This window comes from Lithobates pipiens, unplaced genomic scaffold (assembly GCF_037356315.1).
Source record: "Lithobates pipiens isolate NorthernLeopardFrog02 unplaced genomic scaffold, aLitPip1_a1.2 Scaffold_23, whole genome shotgun sequence".
NCBI classification, from domain to species: Eukaryota; Metazoa; Chordata; class Amphibia; order Anura; family Ranidae; genus Lithobates; species Lithobates pipiens.
The window spans coordinates 164,482,761-164,500,024 of record NW_027507785.1 but is presented as its reverse complement, the minus strand read 5'-3'; the positions used below and the strand labels follow the sequence as shown (position 1 = coordinate 164,500,024).

The 17,264-nt window shown below is 45.5% G+C and overlaps 1 protein-coding gene across 6 annotated transcripts in view; it reads left to right on the top strand.

The window, feature by feature from the left end:
• Positions 1-17,264, top strand: part of ATRIP (ATR interacting protein) — a 266,310-nt gene that overhangs the window by 50,528 nt on the left and 198,518 nt on the right. For all 6 annotated transcript variants that reach the window (XM_077452541.1, XM_077452542.1, XM_077452537.1 and 3 more), the window contains one exon: positions 14,418-14,482. In XM_077452541.1, the coding sequence (XP_077308667.1) occupies positions 14,418-14,482 (65 nt within the window). The remainder of the gene's footprint in view (positions 1-14,417; positions 14,483-17,264) is intronic.

Sequence of the window (17,264 nt, the reverse complement as noted above, 5' to 3'; positions counted from 1 at the left end):
ATTAAACCTGTTCCTTTCAAAATTTTACCCAAATAGGACCTGCCAATTGTATTACAGGGATGGGTAAAAAGGTCACAGAAGGAAGAGCCCTCCTTGAATTGGATCACGCTCAAAACAGTGTTCCTAGTGGCTACTTCCACAGCTAGATGCATTAGCGAGCTTCAGACACTTTTGGTGAAAGAGCCATTTTTGCAAATTTTTGTAGACAGGCTGGTGCTGCGCACAGACCGTCGATTTTTGCCCAAAGTAGTGACAAAATTCCGCAGAACACAGGAAATTATTTTACCTTCGTTCTGTGGGCCCCCCACTAATCCTAGGGAGGTAGAATTCCACCAACTGGATATGAGAGCCTGTGTCTTAAAGTATTTGGAGATGTCGAAAAGCATTCGAAAATTTGTTTTTTGTATGTGGGTAAAAAATTGGGGTCACAAGATTCAAAGAACACAGTTGCGAGGTGGATCAAACAGGCTATTGTAGAAGCTTACTAAGTGATGAAAACGGAATGTCCTTTTTCACTCCATGGCTCACTCTACATGGGCACTATCGACCTCTTGGGCAGAGCGAGCTGGAGCGACACCACAACAAATATGTCTAGCAGCAACCTGGTCAAACTACTCAACTTTCATGAAGCATTATAATTTGGACCTTATCTCAGCGCAAGGCCAGGCGTTTGGGCGAAAGGTCTTTCAAGCAGTAGTCCCCCCCAATCTGGTAAGTTCTCGTTGATCCTCTCTAGTACTGCCCTTTAAAGATGTGGACACCTTCAATGTTTGTAACATATATTTATACCTATACATGTTTCCATACTGCTTTTAGCTGTTTTAGATTGCACCTGTGGCCTCATTGGTGTGTGTGTGTGTGTGTGTGTGTGTGTGTGTGTGTGTGTCCCCTACCGGATGGGTAGGGAAGGAGGGTCTACCCGCACCTTACTTTTTAAATAATCTGGTTTGAACACACTGAAAGTATTCATGTACAGTACCTGTAAAGTTTGAGTTATTTGAAACTCATGTCTTTACCCCCCCAGCTCCCAACCTGTACATATCTCCCTCTCTTCTGCCCACTCAATATAACTGCGCTTATCACCTCCTGCTTATTCTAAGCCCACACAGTATCGCCACTTCCACTACACTGCCCTCCTATAAATCCCTCTTCCACCTTACCACCCTCACCCACCTACTACTCCTAATGTCTAGGGTCATAGCACCAAACCCCGGTCCTCCCACCCCCAAAATTGTCGGTCTACCTCCTCCAACATTAGTCGTAACTCCCAACTTCTCATCCCAATTCCCCTGATTCCACAAGTCAGCCCACCTCTCATGTGCCCTCTGGAATGCCCGCTCGGTCTTCAACAAACAAGCTTCTGTCAACGACCTTTTCCTCTCCAAATCCCTTAATCTATTTGCTATTACGGAAACCTGGCTCCAGAAATTCAACACTACCTCTCCAGCTGCCCTGTCCCACAGTGGCCTCCTCTGGACTCACTTCAGATCCAGTGGACAACAAGGAGGTGGTGTCGGACTTCTCCTCTTCCCACATTGCACCTTCCAGGTTCTTCCCACACCTCCCTCTTTCCCCCTGCTCTTTCGAAGTGTAAACTGCATTCATCTTTTCTCGACAGCTTGTCAGAGGGTCGCAGTCCTTTATCGGCCTCCTTTACCAGTGGCACACTTTCTGGATGACTTCTGCATGGTTACCCTACTTTCTCTCCTCTGAAGTACCTGACCTCATCCTAGATGACTTTAACATTCCAATCAATGCTAATACTGCAACCACTTCTCAACTGCTCAACCTAACCTCCTCTTTTAACCTAACACAATGGACACAAACCACCACTCACTCCAACAGCAATACTCTCGACCTCATATTCTCCCATTACTGCATTCCCTGCAACCTCTCAAACACCTCCTTTCCTCTCTCTGATCACAACCTTATCCGTTTCTCACACTCCTTGTCTCCTACCTCCCATGCTACCAACCCACAAACCACTACAGAAACCTTCGCAACCTCAACCCTTCCCTTCTTCCCTCTGCTACTGATGGCCTTTACGACAAAATCGCACCTTTGACCTGCCCAGACCTAACTACTTCCATCTACAACATGCTGTCATCCTCCATAGATGTACTTTCTCCTCTTTCTACACGCAGAACCAGGCCCCATCTGCCACAACCCTAGCAAACAGATGACACCAGAAGTCTCAGGATGCAGCCATGCTCTTGAGCGAGCATGGTGTACATCCCTGCAAGACTTTACCCTCTACAAATCTGCCCTTCTCAAATACAACTCCTGCTTCCACGCTGCTAAACAAACCTACTACCACACTCTCATCAAAACCCTCTTCTCACCTTTGCTTCCCTTCTCAAACATGCACTGGTGCATGTTAACCACTTGAGGACCGCCGTATTGCCATTGTACGTCAGCACAATGGCACAGGCAGGCATAATCACGTACATCTACGTGATTGCCTTCCAGCGGGTGGGGGGTCCCATCGGACCCCCTCCCGCTGGTTACGGCGGTCCGATTCGGTCCAGGAGCGCTCCGTGATGAGGGGATGGCCGTTCGTTTTCGGCCACCCCCTCTGGATCGCTCCTGGCCAATGAGAAGCTTCCTCCCCTGTGTATTGTTTACACAGGAAGGAGGAAGTGATGTCATTCTCCTCGGGGCGGTCTTTTTGACCGGACTACGAGGAGAAGAGTAAAAGTAAGTCTGCACGAACACTACACTGACATGTAGGTACACACAGGCACACAAACCCCCCCCGATCCCCCCTCCCCCCCCAGTCACAGTGTCACTGATTGCATTGATCATTTCTTTACTGATCAATGCATTCAGTGTCAGTTGTGATAGTAAAAACTGTCAGGACAGTTAGTGTTAGGTCCAGGGTAGCCCCCTATCACCCCCCAATAAAGATTTAACCCCCTGATTGCCCCTAGAGTTAACCCTTTCACCCCCTTTTGCCAGTGTCACTAAGCGATCATTTTTCTGATCGCTGCATGTGTCGCTAGTGTCGCTAGGTAGCTAGTTATTTTTTTAGGTTCACCGCCAGGTTTTTATATCGCTAGGTACCCCGATATACTACCCAATAATGTTTTTAACCCCCTGATTGCCGCTAGTTAACCCTTTCACCCCCTTTTGCCAGTGTCACTAAGCGATCATTTTTCTGATCGCTGCATGTGTCGCTAGGTAGCTAGTTATTTTTTTAGGTTCACCGCCAGGTTTTTATATCGCTAGGTACCCCGATATACTACCCAATAATGTTTTTAACCCCCTGATTGCCGCTAGTTAACCCTTTCACCCCCTTTTGCCAGTGTCACTAAGCGATCGTTTTTCTGATCGCTGCATTAGTGTCGCTACAGTCGCTAGGTAGCTAGTTATTTTTTTAGGTTCACCGCCAGGTTTTTATAGCGCTAGGTACCCCGATATACTACCCAATAATGGTTTTAACCCCCTGATTTCCGCTAGTTAACCCTTTCACCCCCTTTTGCCAGTGTCACTAAGCGATAATTTTTCTGAACGCTGCATCAGTGTCGCTAGTGTCGCTAGGTAGCTAGTTAACTAGGCTCCCAAAAAGTCCCCCACATGTGGTATCCCCGTACTCGGGAGAAGCAGCAGAATTTATTTTGGGGTGTAATTTGACTTCTGCCCATAGCATGTGTGAGCAATATATCATTTAGTGACAACTTTGTGCAAAAAAAAAAAAGTTTGTAATATTCCCGCAACTTTTGGCAAAATATAAAATATTCCATGGACTCAACATGCCTCTCAGTAAATAGCTTGGGGTGTCTACTTTCCAAAATGGGGTCATTTGGGGGGGTTTTGTGCTATTTTGGCATTTTATGGCCTTCGAAACTGTGATAGGTAGTGAGGAGTTAAATCAAAAATTTGCACCCTTAGAAATCCTGAAGGTGGTGATTGGTTTTCGGGGTGCCGTGCGCGACTAGACTCCCAAAAAGTCCCACACATGTGGTATCCCCGTACTCGGGAGAAGCAGCAGAATGTATTTTGGGGTGTCATTTCACATATAACCATGGCATGTGTGAGCAATATATCATTTAGTGACAACTTTTTGTAAAAAAATTTTTTTTTTTTTTTTTTGTCATTATTCAATCCCTTAGGACAAAAAAAATAAATATTCAATGGGCTCAACATACCCATCAGCAATTTCCTTGGGGTGTCTACTTTCCAAAATGGGGTCATTTGGGGGGGATTTGTACTGCCCTGCCATTTTAGCACCTCAAGAAATGAGATCGGCAGTCATAAATTAAAAGCTGTGTAAATTCCAGAAAATGTACTCTAGTTTGTAGACGCTATAACTTTTGCGCAAACCAAAAAATATACGCTTATTGACATTTTTTTTACTAAAGACATGTGGCTGAATAAATTTTGCCCTCAATGTATGACTAAAATTTAGTTTATTCGATTTTTCTTATAACAAAAAGAAGAAAATATCTTTTTTTTTCAAAATTTTCGCTCTTTTTCCATTTATATCGCAAAAAAAAAAAATCGCAGAGGCAATCAAATACCATCAAAAGAAAGCTCTATTTGTGGGAAGAAAAGGACGCAAATTTCGTTTGGGTGCAATATTGCATGACCGCGCAATTACCAGTTAAAGCAGCGCAGTGCGAAATTGCAAAAAGACCTCTGGTCCTTAAGGTGTTTATTGGTCCGGAGCTGAAGTGGTTAAAAAAAAAAAAAAAAAAAAAAAACACCTTGCTAGACCCCACCTGTTTGAATAATTTAAGACACATCTCCCTGCTCCCATTTGCCTCCAAGCTCATTGAATGCCTTGTCCATATGGCCGAATGAGTCGCTACCTCACGGACCACAACCTTCTCAACCCCCTACAGTCCGGCTTCCGTCCACAACGTTGTACTGAAACTGCCCTACTAAAACTCACCAATGACCTACTAACTGCTAAAACCAATGGCCATTACTCCATACTCATACTACTACTCCTACTCTTAAACCTCTCTGCTGCCTTTGACGCAGTTTACCACCTGCTCCTCCTCAGCAAACTACACTCCCTTGGCCACTGATTCTGCTTTATCCTGGTTCTCCTACCTATCTCAGTGCACTTTCAGTGTCGCCTACAACTCCATCTCCTCTGCTCCTCTTCCTCTCTCTGTTGGGGTACCCCAAGGCTCTGTCCTTGGGCCCCTCTATTCTCTCTATATACCTCCTCCCTGGGCCAGTTGATAACCTCCCATGGCTTCCAATACCACCTCTACGCCGATGACACCCAGATCTCTCTCCACTCCTCAACTCACCCCCTCAATCTCTTCACGGATCTCAAACTTACTGAATGACATATCGGTATGGATGTCACACCACTTTCTCGAACTGTCTTTCTAAAAGCTTGTAATATTTCCTCCTTCCCGTCCTATTGGGACCCTGCCTTTTACACGCACATGAACTTTAATGGCATCCCTGTCTTAGTCCGTAGGGTTCAGTATTGATTTTGATATTGATTTGGCCCACCCTTTGCAGCTATAACAGCTTCAACTCTTCTGGGAAGGGTGTCCACAAGGTTTAGGCGTGGGTCTATGTGAATGTTTGTTTTTAACTGTTTTTGAGTTTTCTTACATGCACAACATAACACTGTATAAACACTTCACCCTTGGGGTAACGTACCCGACCCGGGATTGGCCACGCAGGGCCCAACCATTAGACACTAACATAGTTCCACTACCCCCATACCCCTCCCCCACGCCCAACCCGACCAACTGCCACAAACTAGGATTCACTTAGACGTACACCTTCTAACCTTGTATGGTTTAATTTCCATTCCTTATTACTTGGATATGATTCAAAATACTTCGCAGGTGGATAAAGTCGATTTCTAAATTGGCCATCTCCTATTCATTTAAAACCTGCCCAACCTCCTATACTTCTTTGTTTAACCCACAGTTGCTGAAGGGTCAACCCACGCTTGCCAGATTCTTTCGAATTTTTTATTTTTATTTTTTTTAACAACCTCCGACCCTATATGTAGCTTTATACAGATGTATCACGAAATTAATCAATCCTTTCCTGAACGACAGTGTGGGTGCATTTGATTTTTTCCACTTTTATAGGATAGCCTTTCTACCATAAAATAACACTGTATTGAGCAATGTGCGGTGTGCCAGAGACGTTGCTACCTTCTCCACAAACCCTGTGAGGCAGATCCTAGGAGTCATAGGAACCGGAATGCCAAGCACCTCCGATAGACAATCTGTTAACTCTGTCCAGAAGTTTTGAATTTGTGGGCAATTCCATAAAATATGTTCCGAGTCTGCTGGGGAGTGTGTGCACCTCCAGCATTTTCTGCTAGAGGATGGACATATACGGCAAAGCCTTGCTGGGGTGAAATGGATGTGGTGCAGAAATTTGAACTGTATTAAACGGTCCCCATCAGAGACCAAATGTTTAAATAGGTGATCCCACATATCCTCCCCTTCGATGTCCGGAATTTCCCTCTCCCACCATTCTCTACATCTAGCTACCCCCTGCTGTTAAGGTTTTTGCTAGCTGCTCCTCCTTCTAAGAGGGTCTCTAGTGCTGAGGAAAGAAATTCAATTTGATCACTCAACTGCGCCTGAAAAGCGTGACACAGCTGCAGGTATTGAAAGATGGAGTTTGGTAGATTCTGTGTGGCCTTCAGTTGATCAAATGTAATAAGATCCTCCTCCCTGGTAATATCCTCCAACACCTTTGTGTCCCTACAGGCCCACATGGGATCCAAGAGGGAGCAGAAGTGTGGTAAGTTAGGGTTCATCCACAGTGGGGCTAATGGCGGGACTTCCAAATAACTACGTGATATTAGGGTAGTAATTACCTCCCAGGCCTGAATGGTGGCTTTCATCGAATCGGTTATGGTTAGGCCTGATTTTGGGCCCCTGTAAAGGGCCAACCTCAAGCGCTCTCATAGGACCCCAAGTGTGCTACTTCCAGAACCGTGGCAGAGTCCCCATTATCCGCTATCAGCCAGCGCTTGGCAAACCATCTGCCCAGCCCGATGATACTTTTCCCAGTCTGGAAGTGCCAAAACCCCTTGCCCCCACGGCTCTTGAAGGATTTTAATACTAATACGAGGTGACTGTGAGGACCATATAAATTATCCTATTATTCCATTGAGTGTGCCATAGAAAGCTTTAGGGATCCATGTGGGAGAGTGATGCAGAAAGTACAATATTCCAGATAAAATTTTTATTTTAATCAAGCTAACCCTATGTTTCAGTATAGTCACGAGTGGGAGAAGGTTTAGTGTCATATAGTCCTGAATATTAGCAGTTATTTTAACACCTAAATAAGTGATAGAGGAAACCCACCATAGTGGCAGCATATCAACTCTGCTCCTGTGCCTCGGGACCCAGTGGTAGAATGGACAACTTCCTCCAGTTCACCCGTAGGCCAGAAAAGGCGGTAAATCTGTCCAGGATCAGAAGGGCAGCTCTGAGAGATGGCCTCGGATCCCTGAGGAACAAGAACAGGTCGTCCGCATAAAGTGCCACATGGTTTTTAATCATTTCCACCTGGATCCCCCCCTCACCTTCCCGGACTGTCTTATCTCCCTAGCAATAGGTTCCATCATCAAAGCAAAGACAAACGGGGAAAGTGGATGCCCCTGCCTGGTTCCCCTACCAATTGTAAAAAAGTCAGACTACTATACCTAGCCAGATTGCCGTCCTAGGATCACTGTACAACATTGTGATCCAACGACGGAATACAGGACCAAATCCCAAAAACCTGCAACACCCTGTGCATGTACAGCCAATCTACAGAGTCAAAGGCTTTCTCAATGGAGAAAATAAATCATTACACACCAAACTGCAGTCTTCGATCAGCCAACAAAAACCTCCTCCTCGTGCCCAAAGCCTGGTATAAATCCAAGGGCCTCGGCTATGGAATGCTCTACCAATCAACATCCGCCTGGAAGAAAATCACCTGGCTTTTAGGAAAAAACTCAAGACCTTCCTCTTTTAGCCGATGATCAAAGCTCGCCACAGCGCCTAGAAGCGATTCAGTTCTCATTGTGCGCTATATAAGTATTTAATTCATTCAATGTTGATGGAGACAATGACCTTAGCTGGAGATCCAGAGGTGTCTAGTTGGAGATGGGTAAATAATCACCTCAGATTAGTCTGTTGACATACCGGGCATAAATCCCGTCTGGTCAATGTCCACTACTGTCGAGAGAACCCTGGCTAACCTCGTCGTCAACACCTTAGTAAGGATTTCCAGATCCATATTAAGCAAAACAATAGGGCGATACGAGGAACACTCTAGTGGTCCTTGCCCAGCTTCAGGAGGAGTACCATGTAGGCCTCCATCATTGAAATTGGCAAGGCTTCCCATTCTCAACAATGTGCGAAACGTTTGTTTAATCTAGGGGCCAATTGGGACACAAAAGCCTTATAGAAGTCTGCAGGGAACCCGTCGGGGCCTGGTGCTTTCTGAGGAAGAAAGGCAAGCATGGCTGCCTCAATTTCCAATATAGAGATAGGGTCGTCCAAGAATGCAGCATCCATCTCTGACAATCTCGGCATGGAAAGGTTTTGCAATAGCTCATCCAATTCTAAAGGGTCATAGGGAGGGATGAGTGAATATAAAGACGAGAAAAATCATACAAATTCCTCTAAGATATTTACTGGGTCAGTAATTTGGGGTCCCACCCTTACCTCTTACTGCAGGAATACTAATCAGTGTCTTTTGTTCAGCAGCGAGCTTGGCCAAAAGCTTACCATTCTTATCCCCTTCACCAAAAACTGTTTCTGTCCTCTGTCTGACCTCAGTGTGACTGTGCATCTAGTTTCCAGTAGGGACATGCAGCTGGCCTCTGAGGGAGAATCTGCATGCATTTGTGCATCCTCTCGCTCTTTAGCAAGGCGAAGCTCACCCTCCTGACTTTTTGGTCTTTTTTCGCTGATTTTATGGCAGAGATGCACTCTCCTCTCACCACTGCTTTAAAAACATCCCACACCAGAGGGGGGTCGGCCAAACCTTCATTTGTTGCCCAGTAAGTGTCTATGGCTTTTTGAACATGAGTAGTCATCTGGTCTTCCAGCAACCAACCTGGTGACAATCTCCAGCCCCCCTTTTTACCCCCTGAAGGGAAAGCAAGAGTGATCATAAGCGGGTTGTGATCTGAGACCACACCTGGCAGGTATTCTGACTCGTACATGTTTTAGGAGAGAAGCATTGCCAAACGCCAAATCGATTCTAACTGAGGATTTGTGAGTGGAAGACAAGTGAGAATATGATGCGATGTCCGGATGCTTCCACCTCCACACTTGAGTCATGTCTACCATAGTCGCCCAGTAGCAGAGGTCCACCGAGGCTGGCCTAGCAGCATTGGAGGAGTCCAGCATTAGGAGATGGAGGCAAGGAGCCAACGTTGCCATTAAATCGTACAATAATTTTACCTGGAAAGGAGAGGGTAAGTATGTTTATCAGCAGGATTTTATTACTGGATATTTGGGGGGGGGGTCAACACATATTGTCCTCCCCCCCCCCCGGTCTGTAATCACCTGGTGAATTGCACATGCAATTGCTTTGCTTTTCAGAATGGAAACTCCTCAGGCATAAATGGAATATGTAGAGTGGACCACCCTCTGAATCCAGTGATTGCATAAAGATATTTTACTGCCCTCCAATTGAGTCTCTTAGATGAGGACGATGTGTGGTTTGACTTGTTTGAGGTATTGGAATACCGCTGCTCTTTTAAAGATGTCCCATATGAGGACACGTACATTTGTGCACAGTTAGTGTATATATATCCCATGGCATTGGTCAATTAATCCCTCCCCTGCTGCTATACCAGAAACTACTAAACAAATCAAAAAAACCTTCTAACAAAACCAAAAAATAAAAATTGTCCGGTATGCTGCTTGATCCCTGTAACAAACAAACCTGAAGGCGTTCCACCTTATGAATCAACGGTTCGGCATTAGAAGATGTAGGAAATTTTGTGACCTTCACGGGAAACTCCCTCGGCAGCCCATGTAGGGAAAGCTTGCGGCTGCCCACTCGTAGCAACCTGGGTGTTTTCATCCTGGTTAGTATGCGAACATAGTAAAGAGAGAGATTCATAAAGTGTAATGCTCACCATAAAGCACAAACTTCCCCACCTTAGAAATTGCTCTTGATCACATCCATTTGCTCACAGTTATAAGGGGGAACTGTTATAATGTAGAAGCAGCGACTCAGAGGCACTGCATGGCAATGGCCCAAATGGGACAGCAAAATAGAGCGTAAAGGAAATCCGTGGTGCATCAAATATAGGAAACCACCAACCAACAATAGAGAAACCTCGTGGAGGTAGGTCATTATGGGTTCTGATCCAGCCAGTCGCATGCATCTTGTGGCGTTTCTAAGAATTTTACCGAGCATTTGTACTGTACCCAGAGACAGTTGGGGTATGACATGCTGTATTTCAGCTCCTTCTCTCTGAGCCTTCTCTTGACATCCGTGAAGGAGCGTCGCCTACGATGTGTCTCCGCTGAGAAATCTGGAAACAACATAATACAGGCATTTTCATACTTCAATTCCTTGTGCTTTCTCGCCTCAGCCAGCAACATGTCTCTGTCCCTATAATTGAGGAACCGGACCAGAAACGGTCACGGTGGGGGCACCTGATGGCCTAGCTCCTGTGGGGACTCTGTTCACTCTTTCTGCAACATATGTGGGGGAAGGAGATCCCCCAGGGCGAGTAACGATTTGAAAAATGGCTCGGCAAAAATTTATGGTGTAGACCCCTCAGGTAGTCCCACCACTCCTTCATATTTCCCTCGTTGGCGGTCCTCGACATCATCTACCCTGTTTTGTAGAGACCGGACCATATCCTTTAGCTCAGTCAGTTTCGAGTCTTGGGCATGAGGAGCGTCTTCCACCTCAGAGATACGGTCTTCCGTGGTAGTCAGTCTGCCTCTGATCTTATCAAGATCATGTCGGATAAGATTGCATTCTGATGCTAGACAATCTATGCGACCCTTACGCTCCATCTTTGAAGCCGCTATAGCCTCCAGGATCGGGCCCGTTATGGCTTGCGTGTGTGTCTATCTCTTTTGGCAGGATTGGAGGGACCTCTGGAGCCTGAGGAGTAGTACTCGCCTGCTGTGCCATTCTCGCTGCTGGTGTTTTGGCACATTGTGTGGCAGAGACTGAAGCCAAGATGGCATGGGAGTAGCCAGCCGCCATGCTGTCCTGAGAGCGCAGCTGCCTCTGAACCTAATGGCGGTTGTGTATTCTGCTTACTTTGCTTCTTATAGGCCGAGGAAGGCATTGTGTTCCCGGAGCTCAGTCACAAAATCAGCGAGTGATAGGCGGTCAGACAGCTACAAACAGGACAGTTTATCGGAGGAAAGCCGAAGCTCCTAGAAGACCAGTTCTGCCGCAGTCGCATCCGGCCACGCCCCCTCGTCTATGCAAATGTTTGACCACGCATTTGTGAGGTCAGGCACTGATGTTGGGCGAGAAGGCCTGGCTCACAGTCTCCGCTCCCAAAAGTGTTCTGTCGGGGTTTGAGGTCAGGACTCTGTGCAGGCCAGTCGAGTTCCTCCACCCCCAAACTCGCTCATCTGTCTTTATGGACCATGCTTTGTACACCTCCATTTGGTGGAGGGGAGGATTATAATGTGTGGGGCTTGGCCCCTTAGTTCCGGTGAAGGAAACTCCTTAAAATGTCCACATTTCAAGACATTTTCATGCTTCCAACTTTGTGGGAACAGTTTGGGAATGACCCTTCCTGTTCCAACATGACTGCGCACCAGTGCACAAACCAGGTCCATAAAGACATGGATGAATGAGTTTGGGGTGAGGGAACTTGATTGGCCTGCACAGAGTCCTGACCTAAACCCGATAGAACACCTTCTCGTCAACATCAATGCCTGACCTCACAAATGTGCTTCTGGAAGAATGGTCAAACATTCCTATAGGTACACTCCTAAACCTTGTGGACAGCCTTCCCAGAAGAGTTGAAGCTGTTATAGCTGCAAAGAGTGGGCCAACTTAATATTGAACCCTATGGACTAAGACTGGGATGCCATTAAAGTTCATGTGCGTGTAAAGGCAGGCATCCCAATACTTTTGTTAATATAGTGTATATGTGTATTCTTTATGGAACTGTTTCCATGTATCCGCTGCTTTATCTCTTTTATTTGTTTTAAGTGGATAATAATAAAAATTATATAATTTTATGAAAAATTTCATTATATGTTCATTGTTGTCCTATGGATATTCAATTGTTTTTTTGTACTTGCTAATAAAATTAAACAAGTACCACTGATATCCATATGTAATATGGATTACTACTAATTGATTTCCTATATTCAGAATTAGCCTCAGAAAGTTAGGGCAACAGGGCAGTAATAGGGCAGTAATAATGTGCAGACGTTCCCATTTCTTCCAGTGGCTGTGTAATGTTACCCTGAAACACATAAGGATCAAACTACAGCTCCCTCGAATCTCGACTCCCAGCAGCTTGCAATTGTATAGATCAGAAGGGAGGTATACTTACAGTAGGTGGGTTTAGGATTCCCAAACAGACAGGGTTTTATTCAAATTAGAGCCAATGTTGACTATTTTGGCTACTACTTCTGGTGTCCAGTTTTGTACAGTGGAAAACACAGTGATAATGCTGCATGGGAAATGGCACCTTCTTTGTGTTATCAACTATAGAAAAAAGTATCGTAAAAATGAAAATAGTGTAGCGATACAAAGTAATGCAAATACCCTATAAAAGAAATAATATATCTCAAAAGTCCGTTGCTGTAAGGCTAATCCAGATCCTTGAATATGTGTCTTAAATGTAATCAAATATAGTGAAAACTATCACAGATGAACATCTATCCAATAACCAAAATTGTAGCCAAGATCCCAGTGCAGTACAACAAAAATCTTCATGCAGTCTGTGTATTAAATTCCTCTGAAGAAGCCATGTGATGTGTGGTGCAACCCATTAGGGTGGTATTTCACTGGATGCCAGAAGTTGAACGCAGGTTTACCTCTGTCAAACATCTATGCCTATCACTGCTCTCTGAATGTGAGTGCATTTCTTTATTTTTAATAAAACCGCTATTATACTTTACTACACTATGGTGGGTGCCTGAGCATTTACAACTCACCACTTTGAATTATGGGATGCCACGGGCAATTTTAGCCCCCACTAAAGGCCGAAAAAGGGTTAATAGCGTCCGCAAAGCACTGCTGCCAAGGCGCTTTGTGGGCGCTTCTGCAGCACTGCCCATTGATTTCAATGGCAGGGGCATTTTAGGAGTGGTGTCCCGCAACGCTCCTCAGATGCGGCTTGCAAGACTTTTTTTGCCGCCCTGCAAGCTCACCGCTCCAATGTGAAAGCACAAGGGCTTTCACACTGGAGAGGCAGGGAAGGCATTTTTCAGGTGCTATTTTTTAGCTCTTTAGCGCCTGAAAAATGCATCAGTGTGAAAGTCAAGTAGCCTTGGTCTTTGTGCTTAAATTCGTGCACCAAAAACTGCAGGTCACAAGAGACTGCTTATCACTGCACACTGTATAAAGTGAGCCCATACTACTGGCTGCAGGTGTCCATCTTGGCAAACTGATGTCTGGGCTAAAGTATTGGCTGCTATGACAGAGAACAGTGCTTCCAATTTATATGCAGTGCAGTTATTTTTACTAATGCGTAGATATATGAACAAGCCTTTTGTGTAATAGTAGCCTACTTTTCCAGTATAGAAAAGCTACTGTAAGCATATCTGCAACAGGGAAAAAAATCTTTTGTGCTTTACCTATTTAGTGCAAAAATTTAGCTGCCTACATGATGTAGAGCAGTTTTTCTCAACCCTTTTCAGTCAAGGCACCCCTTAAAATTATAGACAATCTCAAGGCACCCCATTCTAAAAGGTAAAAAACTATTATTATAATTTACATAATGCAGCAACATGCACATGTAGGACGCCGTTAGAGGTGTTTTTTTTTTTTTCTCTTCCAAAGCAAGTACACTTTTGCACACTGGTACTGTCTAGTATTCCAATGTTTCTTTTCCCTCAGTTTCTCTCCATCAGTCAGCTAATGTGAGCCCCAGTACTGATGGAGTGTGGCAGGGGAGGGTCAAACAAGGATTCTGTGGAAGTGACAGACGTCGTCCTTATCAACTGATGACATTATTGGTTGTTGGGATGCAAGCGTGTAGAAAGTCGTAATGGTGCATGATTAAAACCTGTGGCTTTGTGTAACTAAAAGGCAGGCTTCAGCCACCTGCTGGCTTGGATACAATTTTTTTCAGCAGCACTTTCTTTTTAAAATAGATTTTTATTCACATGAGTGAACCCACTAGTTCTAAATCCCAAACAACTTGTAGGGGAATATAAAAAGTGAGTGTCTGTTTAATAAACTTATATACCAGTGTATTTTGTCTACCATATTTTTGTGTAATATTTAGTCCTGTCCTGTTTATTTACTAGATCCTCATGATAATGCCTTTGGCCTGGTGGTTTTGCAGTCTCCAGTTGAAGATTTGAAGCAAAAGGTGAGTTTAAGTGCATTTTTATTGCAGGGGTTTTATGTAGACCGGGGGTAAGCATCCTGTAGGTTACGATCTACCAGATTGTAGATCGCGGACAGGTGACTGGTTTGGGTTTGCTGACCCACCATTTCAGAGCATCAGAGTGCAATGCAAAGGGATTACTTGTAAATTTGGAGCTGTAGTAGGAAGCGAGACCCACATAAGCCAATGCTTCCTCTGTAGTACTGGCTCCTGTCCCATGCAGAGTGATGCCAACTGCACTCCACCTTTTTATCCCAGCTAGCGGTCTCCAGAGGGGTGCCAGCAGCAGGAAAGAAGAGATCCTCAGGTCCGTGTGAAGCAATACTCTGGGCAAAATTTTATAGGGCTGCTTTCACACTGATGTGCTGCGGTTTACCCACACCACAGGTGCAGTGCAGTGTACCTGCAGCTTTCCTGTGAGTTTGCTACGTTTACCCATATGCTTCTATTGTATCCTGCGAGTTTGGTGCACTTTTTGAATGCAGGAGTTTTTGTGTGCTTTTAGAAAGTGCACCACACCTGCAGGATAAAATGGAATTCTATGGCAGAGCGCAGCTAACCCATGAAAGTCGCAGATGCACTGCGTTGCACCCTGCTAAGCAGGGAATGAAAACCACTAGATCCCCAGTAAAGGCAGTACATACATAAACACTCGTTAGGCACATGTTTAACCCTTTGATCACCCAGATGGTAACCCCTTCCTGCCCAGTGTCAGTGCATATTAGTACTGATCACTGTAATGTTTGCGTTAGGGATGCACGAATGGGTTTTTTGGTGCCGAAACCGATACCGAAAATGAAAAATACACTAGGCCGAAAACCGATACCGAAAATGACTGTTTTTAAAAAATATTTTTATACAGGAGGTGGTCAGAGACTGGGGACATGGTACAGGAGGAGGTGGTCAGAGACTGGCGACATGGTACAGGAGGTGGTCAGAGACTGGCGACATGGTACAGGAGGTGGTCAGAGACTGGCGACATGGTACAGGAGGTGATCCGAGACTGGCGACATGGTACAGGAGGTGATCCGAGACTGGCGACATGGTACAGGAGGTGGTCAGAGACTGGCGACATGGGTACAGGAGGTGGTCAGAGACTGGCGACATGGGTACAGGAGGTGGTCAGAGACTGGCGACATGGGTACAGGAGGTGGTCAGAGACTGGTGACATGGGTACAGGAGGTGGTCAGAGACTGGCGACATGGGTACAGGAGGTGGTCAGAGACTGGCGGCATGATAAAAGAGATAAGTGTGTTTTCCCCTGTGCAGCCAGAGTGTTGTCCCCTGTGCAGCCAGAGTTGCCCCCAAGAGTGAGGAGAGCCGCCTCCGCCGTCTGGTTCAGTAGAGCGTCGGGAACATCACAGCTTTAATTTCAATAGCCGTGTGTTCCCCCGTTGCGCGCCGTCGCATACAGCCCCCCCCCCCCCTTGTCCGGGGAACTGTGATAGACAGATCACCCGTCCAATCTGGAAGGGTAATCTGTCTATCACAGTTCCCCGGACAAGGGGGGAGGGGCTGTATGCGACGGTGCGCGACGGGGGAACACACGGCTATTGAAATTAAAGCTGTGATGTTCCCGGCGCTCTATTGACCAGACAGCGGAGGTGGCTCTCCTGCGTTGTAGATCTCCCATGATGGGTGGCACCAGGGGCGGGGGCAGTGCTCCGTCCCCACCCAGGCCCCGTCCCATTTTCGGCTCAATTATTGGCCGTTTTTTCCTTTCAGCAAATTACCAAAAAGGGCATTTTCGGCCGATATGTTTCGGCGGCCGAAATTTCGGTCCATCCCTAGTCTGTGTGCCATCCTACTATAAGTCGCTAATCACTATCATTACTAGTATATAAAAAAAAATCCAGTATATATCCCATAGTTTGGTTTGCGTGAAAGTTATAGCATCTACAATCGATATACCCTTTTTGTTTTTGTTTTTTACCAAAGATATGTAGCAGAATAGCTTTTTGGCCAAAATGTATTAAGAGATTTGATTTTTTTTATTTTTTATTTTTGGATATGTTTTATAGCTAAAAGTAAAAAATATTGTTGCCTTATTCTTATTCTTGCCTAATTCTTCCAGCAGTCAAGTGGTTAAAGACGAAATGTGGGAAGTGCCAGAGACAAACATACATACTCGCCTATATGGCTACAGTATCGGTCTGATGCTGCAGCTCTCCGCCACCAGCTCTAAACTTGAGTGACTACTGATTGCTCAGTTCTCAGGTCCGCTCTGAGACTGTCACGCTTTGTGCTCTGTCGTTCCAGTGCTCAGTGGAGTGCCAGGCTGGGGAGGAGGCAGTAGCGGCTGGTTCAGGCTCTCAGCTACACACTGAGAGGCTAAGCCAGCTACCGGTCAACAAATTCTGGGTCACAGGGGTGTAAAGGTAAGTGCACTCCTGTGACCCACATGAGAATTTTGACTAAGCTTTGGCCATATTTCTCTTTTAGCAAACTTCGGCAAATAAGCATAACCTCTTTCTGCAGCATTTACAATTTGTAGTTTTACGCTACTGCACTGACATTTTTATGAAGCGGAAATGTCTTGATAAGCTAGCCTTGCTATCGCACAGAATATTGTACAACTTCCTGAAAATTCAGTAATTACCATTGGCTACTGCTGCGGTCTATCAAATTCTGGGGGGATTGGTTGCGTGCACCCGAGTTGCACTGTCTGTGTCTATGAACAGTTAATTCCTATGGTGCCACACCAGGAGGAGCCAAGATGACCAACAGGGGAACCCAGAAGACGAGGTTTGGGGTTTTTTCTAAG